Raw genomic sequence first — 9,910 nt, 5'->3', positions numbered from 1 at the left:
TTTTTTTTTTTTTTACGGTACTGGGGATTGAACTCAGGACCCTGCACTTGCCAGGCAAGTGCTTATTCTACTGAGCTATCTCCTCAGCCCACATGAAACTATTTTAAAAACAGAACTGGAGCAGCTTTTTGCTAAGGGCAACCGGATTAAACATTGATAAAAAACAAAGGTACTGCTTCAGAAAAATGTAACAAGTTCAGAAACATGATAGTTTGCTTTTCAAAAATTGTTATTTGAAAAAAATTGTAGCATTAGAAATCATCTATAAAAATTTTATAAAAATTAAAAATTGTCAATCATTACTTCTAATCTAATTCATTAGAATTTTCTGGGAGTGACTTGTTATTTTTTATTTTTATTTTTTCCCAAAAATTTTCCCAGGTGATTTTGATTTGTCTGTTTTGGGAATCCCTTCTACCAAGGGTCTGTATTTGTTTCAAAGGGGCAGTACCTTTCATCTTTTAGATTTGTTGCTAATGATCAACTAGCATGCTTTTGCTGAGGAGGATTCTAAGACCACTTCTAGAATTAGCTGCTTTGAATAGTGACTGTCTTGATGGTAGGGAATGGAGACACATTATAATGGCCTTTTCAGTCAGTTGCCCTTAGTGATGCAAAACAGAAGTCCAGGTTGTTAAATGGGTTGTATAAGACCTCTAGATGGATGCAAACGTTGAGCCCTTAATTCTGCCTTTCTCTAGAACTTTTCTTCTGTTCTTGACCTAAGCTGGATACACTTCCTCACTTGTTTTCATAGTATCTTGTGCATATTTGTGATCTATATGTATTATTTATAGATGGCTAATTTTGGTTTTCTTATGTATACTGTTGAAATTGTGTATTTTCAACAGTGAGAGTGTCTGGCACATAGGTACACCAGTTGACAAAGAAAATGTCTTTAGGGGGCAAGCTGATGGGTGGTATATAGTGTAGCTTCATGACTGCTAGTAAAAAACAAATCTCAGGGTAAGAGAGACATCTCTTTAGTCCTTTGACATGTGGAAGAGAGGGAGAAGCTATGGAAAAGCAAGTACATTACAGAAGAATAATGTTGAAAAGGGAAAAATTGATAGTAGATGAAGAATATAACCATGAGCATAAAAACACAGCATTTGGGGAGTAAGTGATTAGGACCAAACATACATTTTAATAATCTCCTACAAGCTTCTGTAGGAGTTAAAAATAGCTTAAGACAGTAATTGCTCTGTCTGAATTCAGTTTATGTAAAGCCTGAGTCCCCCACCCCCATTTAGTAGAGTTGTATTTTCTAGTCTAGTATTCAACATAAAACTATTATGACACTCAATTGCTGTGTTTTTGTTTTGTTTTTGGTAAATATATGGAGTTCACATTTGTAGGAGGAAACAGTTTATATATCTATATCTATATATAAAAAATAAAAATCTGTATATATATTTAAAAAGTTATAGTAGATTAGCTTTCATAGCCATAAGACCCTTCAGCCTGTAGTTTTTATATGATTTCTTTCTCCTAGTCCACTACTATTTTCCTTTGAGGTAGGATCTCACTATGTAGCCCAGGCTGGCCTGACCCTAGTGATTCCTACCTCATTCTCCCAAGTGGTAGGATTACATGTGTGAATGACCACATGTGGCTGATTCTAAATTTGAAAGATACCAAAAGATTCATGATGGAGTACTTCTATCTTTGTCTTCCTGTCTCTTAGTTTCTTTATAGAGAACTGATGGTGTCAGTATCCTTCCAGAGATACATTATACTTCTGCAACCTGTTTTAACCTACTGTTTGCAATCTGTCCTGAAGACCATTTAAGGCCTCCCTGTACTTAATCTTGGTGGCCTGTACTTTTAATCCCAGCATCAGGCTGAGGTAGAAGCCAGCCTGGGCAACTTAGTAAGATCCTGTCTCAAAAAACAAGCAAAACAGAAACTTTTCCTATAAAGAGAATCAGTTGTTGTTGCGGGTCTTTTTCCTCCTCTTCCTCTTCTTGTTCTTGTCCTTTTATTTTTTGAGACAGGGTTTTGCTGTGTAGTTCATGCTGGCCTTAAACTCACAGCAGTCCCCCTTGTTATCCTTCCCTGTGCTGGGACTACAGGATTGTACCACTACATTTGGCTGAGAGAATTATTTCTTTTTGCAGCTTGTCATGCTGATGATAGTATATTTAGCATAGTATTCTGTTACATGTATGAATCATAATTTATTAAACTAATAGCTTGTTAATGGGCACTTATCTCCAGTCCTGCTGTTTTAAATACTGCGGTTGAATACTATCAGTTTCTACATATGTGAGTATACATGTAGTGTAATTTCTTAAAAAGGAAATTGCTGAGTCAAACGTTACATTTGTAGTTTAGATAGGTCAGCTCTTTTTGCAGTTTGTACCAGTTTATGGCTGTCTCAATCTTTACACTTATAAAAATTATCTTTTTTTTGAATAACTTTATTGATATATTTTGCAAATCATGTAACGTATTTCAAGATCCAATTCAGTAGGGTTTTTTCTGGCAGATTTATTTAGTTGAATTTACATTTGTTTTATGAGAACTTGTTTTCCATTTTATATTTTCTATGAACTATTTGACCTAGTAGTTTTCCATTTTTATAATGGACTGTTGGAATTTTAGAAAAGAATTTTGCCTAGGTGGGGTATACCTACAATCCCAGCTTCTCAAGAGATCAAGGCAGGAGACAATGTGCTCAAGGCCAGCCTGGTTAATTAATTTCAAGGTCTCACTGCACAGCTTAGACTAGCAGTGATCCTCTTGTTTTCAGCCTCCCCAGTACTGGGGTTGCGGGCATGTGCCACCATACTCAGTCTCAGTGGCCACTCAGTGTGCCTGGGGCGGAGCTGGTGCTGCACATGGTGTTGGGAATCAAATCCAGGTCCCTGTGCTTGCCTAAGCAGATGCATAGTCTGCTGAGCTCTTGCTGGCTCTTGGACAATTTATTGAGATCCTGTCTCAAAGTAAAGAAAGTGATAGGGATATAGCCTGCCTACTGCTCCCTATGTTCAATCACCTATATGGGGGAAAATAAGTTTGTAGAAATCTAACATGTAGGCTCTCACATCTATGAACTGACTTGTAAATATTTTTGCCAAGGTTGTCATTTGCCTTTTTATTTATTTATTTATTTTGTACTGAGAATCAAACTCTGGACTTTGGGCTTGCCAAGCAGGCACAGTGCTTCTGAGCTATATCCCGGATCCTCATTTGTCTTTTGATTTTGCTCATAGAGTATGGAGTAAAAGTAGGTTTTCTGTTAACTTAGTGGGCTATAAAAATAAAAGTGGGGACTGTACTGCCATATTTGTTAGAAATGTATCAGGTAGGCTTTTTTTGTTTTAAAAATATTTATTTGGTACAGGGTCTCGCTAAGTAGTTCAGACTCCTAGTGATCCTCCTGTCTCAGCCTCCCCAGCGCTGGGATTACAGGTGTGCACCACCACACCTGATTTTGGTGGCTGGCACAGCGTGCCCAGGGTTCTGGGGCCAGCAGGGCATGCAATACGGGGATAGACCTGGGGTCCTTACACTTGCCAGCAGGTGCTTAGACTGCCAAGCAATATCCCGAGCTCTTCAGGTGCAATTCTGTTTATGGTTTTTGTGTTACACTGGGGATTGGACACAAACTAAGGCAGCACTCTACCACTGAGCTGTATCTCCTGCCATTTCTAAAAATTTTACTTAGGGTCTCTAAGTTTTCCACTCTGGCCTTGAATTTGTGATCCTCCTCTCTGACTCTCCAGAGTTGCTGGGATTACAGGTGTACACCATGGAATCCTTGGTTTTTCAAGTGGCTTTAACTGGAGTAGCACTGCCTGGTGAAACAAAGGTTATAGCCTAAGGAGCTGATATGTTTTATTTTTTATTTTTTTTCCCTTCTGTAGTCATGCAATATGGTAGTGGGGTACTGTATTTTTTTTGGCATTTGCTCCTCAAAATAGATGTTTTGCACTACATGCTGATCCTCCTTGTGATGCCTTTACTCCCCAGTGTTCACGTTTCATTTAAAAAATTTGAAAGTCTTAGTAACAATCTCAAAGATGAAACATGATACATTCTCAGTACTGTTGTTGGCAGTATTGAGATCCTACTCACTAGGAGATCTACAGCCACATTTTAGTTTAGTTACACTGCATGTCATCAGTGACTGGTAAATAGTTTATTTTCTGTGACAATTGTTTAAAACTTAACTCAAAACTGAATAGCAAAATAAATAAATAGGTAAACCCAAACATCAGAGAGAAAACTATTTTAGTATATGTGCTGCCGAAGCGAGCACATAGAGAGAAAACTAAAAGGGACATAAATTAATTCCTTATAGTATCCTTCATACAGTGACTTTGCTTCAAGAAGAAGCAAAATTTTTTTATGGTGACAAACTTAAGGAAAAGTATAAAATTATTCAGCTAGGGGCTGGGGAAATAGCTCAGAGGCATAAGCACCCACCTGGTAAGCACAGGACCTGAGTTCGGTCCTCTGCCCCGATTGCTGTGGGGTCTTGGCCTCAGATCCCTGAGTGAACATCTTGTGGCCTGAGCCTGTAATCCTAGAACTCAAGAGTTGAGACAGGAGGATCTCTGGAGTGGGAGACCAGCCTTGGGGCTGCAAAAATGATCACAAGGCCAGGCCAAACTGCGTAGCAAGGCCCTGTCTCAAAAAAAAAAAAAAAAAAAAAAGATTACACAGCTAAAGATGGCATCTGAAATATACCCTCCAAGAAGGATTAACTCTGACCAAACTTCACACACTCAGCCTCCCAGAGTGCTAGGAATACAGGCATACACCTCCATGTCTGGCTTAGGTTTTCCTTTTCTGATTATGGTGGTTCTCCCTGGAAACTTCTTTGGCATTCTTGTGACAATATAATCAGCTGACTAGATTTTTTTTTAAATGCAGGTACACTGAAAGTACAACATTTAAAGCTTGAGTTCTATTTGTGGAACTGCTTTATTTTCCTTCACTTCATTGAAATTTGTTAGATAGATTTACAATGGAGAGTAGTCTCCAATGATCTTTGCTTTCTGTGTATACAAGCCCCCTTTGGTAGAGCCCCTTTCCTTAGGAGTTATGATTCCAAAGGGGAGCTTAGTTCTGAAAATTCTTTTTGGAGAATCATACTTGTATATACCTTTGAAAACCACTGTTCCAGGGGAAATATTTAGACTTTCCATGTTTATCTAGGTGGAATTATAAAGTTTGTTAAAGTGAATGTGACTTTCAAGAAAGGCCAAGTTTAACTACAAAGGACTGTGAAGCCCTGAAGAGTTATCTCTAATAATTATGTGAAGAAGGAATCAGATACAACTTCTGGTTAATTTTACTACTGAGTTTTTTTCTGGATTTTTTTTTTTTAATATTTGATTTCAAACCCTCACTTGTTATAGTTCTTGGATCAAGTCCTAAATATAGCATTTTTAGTATTATGTTAAATTTACTTGATTCCTTTAACTAATTATACATTCCTGATGTTTAAGATATTGTTTGGCATATTGATGTATTCTATTTATTAATTTTTTTGATCCTCAGAAGAGGAACCAGACCTTAAATATATGAGTTAGGTGCTCATTTAATGTAAGGTATGGATCAAATTAGCAATTTATTAATGTTTTATAATACTTGGTTTTTTGTGTATGAATCTATAGAACGAAGTTATAACTCACAGATTATTTGGATGGCAAATGTTGTGAGACCTTGACAATGTGGTTTGTTTCAGAACCTGATTACTAGTAAGATATATGAGAGTTAACAAATAGCTCGGCGGACTAAGCACCTGCTTGGACAGGAACAGGGATGCGGCTGCTCTGGCCCTGCCCCCAGGCACAATGAGCTGCAGCCACCAAATCTGGGCGTGGTAGCACATGCCTATAATCCCAGTGCTGGGGAGGCTGAAAACAGGAGGATCACTATGAATCTGAGCTGCAAAGCGAGTCCCTGTACCGGATATATTTAAAAAAAAACAAAAAAACATGAAGGTCCTATGTTTGCTTATTCAGGTAGTTTGATATAGGTTTGATACTTTGGATTGGGTTAATGACATTGTTTTCCTAGGTTGTGATAGCAAGTTCTTAATGTTGTTTTTTTCTTTGCTTTATGTCTTTTTTTTGTACATGTGTGCAGTTGGAGTGCCTCAAGCTTATTGCTTCTCAAAAATTTACAGACAAACGCATTGGCTATTTAGGAGCAATGCTGCTATTAGATGAAAGACAAGATGTTCATCTTCTCATGACTAACTGTATCAAGAAGTAAGTTTTACCATCCCTTCTTCTAATGACCACTTTTCTCTTTTAGGGATTTCTGAATATAATATTAAAAGCTTCTGTTTGCTGGTTTATATTTATTGTCCAGAATGTATTAGACTTTTCTTTTTGGGTAGTGAGAATCAAACTCAGGACCACGCAGTTGTCATGCAGGTACTGTGCTGCTGAGCTATATCCTCAGTCCTCTAGAATGTATTGGAATTGCTTTGGATTCAATAGCTTTTAGTATTGAAATGGTTAATCAGAGGATATAAGTGATCAGTAAAATGAAACATGGAGGGCCGGGGAGATAGCTCAGTGGAATAAGTGCTTCCCTGGCAAGCGCAAGGGGCTGAGTTCAATCCCCGCTTCTGCCAAAAAAAAAAAAAAAGAAAGGAAAAAAAAAAAAACAAAAAACATGGGCTTTCTTTGAAAAGGCATTGGTAAAATATAATTTTCTTATATTTCTAGGACTTTGAATACTTAGAAAGTAATGAAATTTTATAATTATTAAAAATTTAACAGGTAGCTGGATATGAAAGTCCATTCTTGTAATTACAACCCTTAGGAGGCTAAGATAGGAGTCTTCTGAGTTTGAGGCCAGTCTAGACTATACACAGCAGCAAGTTAAGGGCTTCCCTGGACTACTTACTAAGACCCTGTCTCTTGGCCAGCAAAATAGCTCAGTGGACTAAGTGCCTGCTTAGGCAAGCACAGGGACCTGGGTTCAGTTCCTGACACCACATGCCATGCTGGCCCTGTCCCCAGGTTCTCTGAGCCAGCAAGAGACTAGACGTGGTGGCATATGCCTGCAGTCCCAGTGCTGGGGAGGCAGAAGACAGGAGGATCACAAGTCTGAGCTGCATAGTGAGACCCTGTACCAAATATATTAAAAAAAAAAAAAAAAAAAACAACAACAAAACAACCCTGTCTCAAATTGTCTCCCCTCCCCAATTGCCAACATATATTCTGATTATTTTTTAAAGTTAAAAAGAAAGGTGATGTTTGTTACTGGTCTAATCTGAGATTTCAGTTGTATGGAATTATGTATATTGCTGTGTACTATGTGTGTTATATGTATTAATGTATAGATTTTTCAAAAATTCCTCAATAGCTGTTTTACTTATGTAATGGTCTAGTTGTGCTAGAAAAATGAGAAGGTCTGTGCAGGGAATTCTTCTTTCCAAAGTCTCTCTTACAGGAATTCTGTTAGAAAGCTGCAGGAATTCTCATGGTCCAAACATAGAAGTACTTTTTACTTTGTTTCTTGTTTGTGTGTGTTTAATCACCATTTAAATTTCTTTTTTACTTGTAATATGCATGTATTTGATAGAAAGTAGAAGTGTATGGTAGTATGTGCCTGTAATTCCAGCACTCATTTGGCTGAGGCAGGAGGACTTTTTAATTCGAGGCCATCCTGGAACACATAGAGCTTGTCTCAGAAACAACCAAAACATAGGACTAAGGGATGGAAAAGTAGGTGACTAAATTTACAGACATTTAAACTTGTATTTTCTTCTAAAGTAATTAGTAACTTTATGTTTTTTCCAAAGATTAATGGAAAATTCCAAGGCAGCAATTGTGTAATTCAGTTACATTAATCAAGTGTAGTCTTTAAACTGGTTATAGTTGCACATGCATGTAATCCTAGCACTGTGGGAGACTGAGATAAGAGGATCTAAAGCTCAAGACCAGTGTGGGCTACGTAGTGAATTCCAGAGCTGTGCCTGCATAGTGAGACTCTCAAAGAAACAAATAATGTAGAGCAGCATTTAAGTTCAACAAATTTTTAAACATTCTGGGAGAAATTCTTGTTTATTGTACTTTGATAATGAACATACCAAGTTGATTCATGTATTAAACTTTAGCAACTTTAGTGCATGTTTGCTGTATACCTGGAGCTGTTGAAAGCATTGGAATGGACAACAACAAAAAATGGATGGAAATCTTTGTTGTTGTAGAAAGTACATTCTAGATCAACATTTCTTGGGATAGGCCTCAAAAGAGAGCTTCTTTAATTTGTGATGTTCTGGACTTTGTTGTTCTTGTTACTCAAGCTTCCTATCATGTGCTGATAATTTGGCAATTCTGCCTCGCAGCAAGTTCCTATTAGAGAGTCAATACTAAACTTAAGCATAGATTTATAACATGATAAAAATTGAAGAATGAGGCCTATAGATAAACAAGAAATCTTTGTATTTAGTTTTCATGCGATCCAACCAAACCCTGAGTGAATTTAGGACAGAATTAGTTACTTTTTTTCAAATAATTGAGAATTGAATAGGTACTTCATTCTAATTATTGCATCATACAATTTTTTAAAAACAAAATTTGAAAAACCAATTAAATTTGATAAAATGTGCTACACATAGGTGCATACTTGTGATTTGGGCTTTTTGAGATAGTCTTACTGGATATTCTAGGCTGGCCTTGACCTTACTATATAGCCCAGACTGCCTTTGACCCTCTTGCTTTGGCACCCCCAGTGCTGTGATTGCAGGTGTGTGCCACCACTCTTGCCTTCATAATTTTTGTGGGCTGGTTTATATTATGGGGAATTGTAGTATACTATACGTTTTTGTATTGAGTAATTAAACACTTGCCTCATTATTCATCAACTTAGAAAAACTTAAGACATTAAGGATCTTGGGATTAAGTTTTTAAAAATCAGATTTAATACTGTAAGTTGTTAAAATTAAACATTGAAAAATGAATACAAAGTCGACTAAATGCATTTGAGAAATGGAACCCAATATGTTAAAATGTAGTTAATATTTAAACTTCATATTATGAGTAATTTTTATCCTGAATTATTCATATTGATGAAAAGGAGCAAACCTGGCCAGTTTCACTTTATCTTTTTGCTTTCTTTTCCAGTTTTAGTGTATGTGTTGCCAAAGCAAGTACATTATTTTTCTTTTATTGGGCAGTAGAAACTACTGTTTATTTCTTCACTCAAAAATACTAATATTGGGTCAAGGCATGTATAAGTCGGTGGTGGAATGCTTGCCTAGCATGTGCAAGATCCTGGATTTGATCTCCTGCTCCAGTCAGCCAACAGAAAACCTGATAATGAATATACTATATTAGCATAAATATTATTCTGTATGAAAAATAAATTATTTCCTAAATCAAAAAAATTTCACTGTGAATAATGGCATCATTTTACATTTGTGTAACTCTTCAGTTGTGTTCTACTATCTTTTGCATTTAGTTTCTTATATTCTGTTCCTTTGATTGAGATATGTGAAGAAAATCTAATGTAATATAACTATAGGTAATGTAATTACAAAAGGTCAGAGTAGTGGGAGGGGTTGGGGCTGTGTAGCACATGCCTGTAATTCTAGTACTCAGGAGGCTGAGACAGGAGGATTGCCGTGAGTTTGAGGCCAGCCTGGATTGCATAGTGAGACCTTGTCTCAAAAAAAAAAAAAAAAGAGTAAATGACCTTTTAAAAAAACTACAGATTTTCTTTGACACTATGCTAAAATTTGTAAGTTTTTTTTCCCTCTTTTTGAGACAGGCTTTCACTAAGGTGTTCAGACTGGCCTTTAACTCAGTTTGTAGCCCAGCTGGCTTCATACTTGGAGTGATCTTCCTGCCTCATCCTTATCTTAAGTATTGGGCTTACAAGCATGCACCATCATGCCCAACTGGTTTTCTTTTTTTCTCTTTCTGGGGGTTGT

At 36.9% G+C, this 9,910-nt stretch overlaps 1 protein-coding gene across 2 annotated transcripts in view; it reads left to right on the top strand.

The window, feature by feature from the left end:
* The window catches only part of Ap1g1 (adaptor related protein complex 1 gamma 1 subunit), a 115,018-nt gene that overhangs the window by 55,197 nt on the left and 49,911 nt on the right, over positions 1-9,910 (top strand). For both annotated transcript variants that reach the window (XM_004625802.3, XM_004625803.3), the window contains exon 3: positions 6,106-6,230. In XM_004625802.3, the coding sequence (XP_004625859.1) occupies positions 6,106-6,230 (125 nt within the window). The remainder of the gene's footprint in view (positions 1-6,105; positions 6,231-9,910) is intronic.

This window comes from Octodon degus, unplaced genomic scaffold, assembly GCF_000260255.1.
Source record: "Octodon degus isolate 3935 unplaced genomic scaffold, OctDeg1.0 scaffold00011, whole genome shotgun sequence".
NCBI lineage: Eukaryota > Metazoa > Chordata > Mammalia > Rodentia > Octodontidae > Octodon > Octodon degus.
The sequence above is the reverse complement of the archived record's forward strand: the minus strand, read 5'-3'. Positions and strand labels throughout refer to the sequence as shown.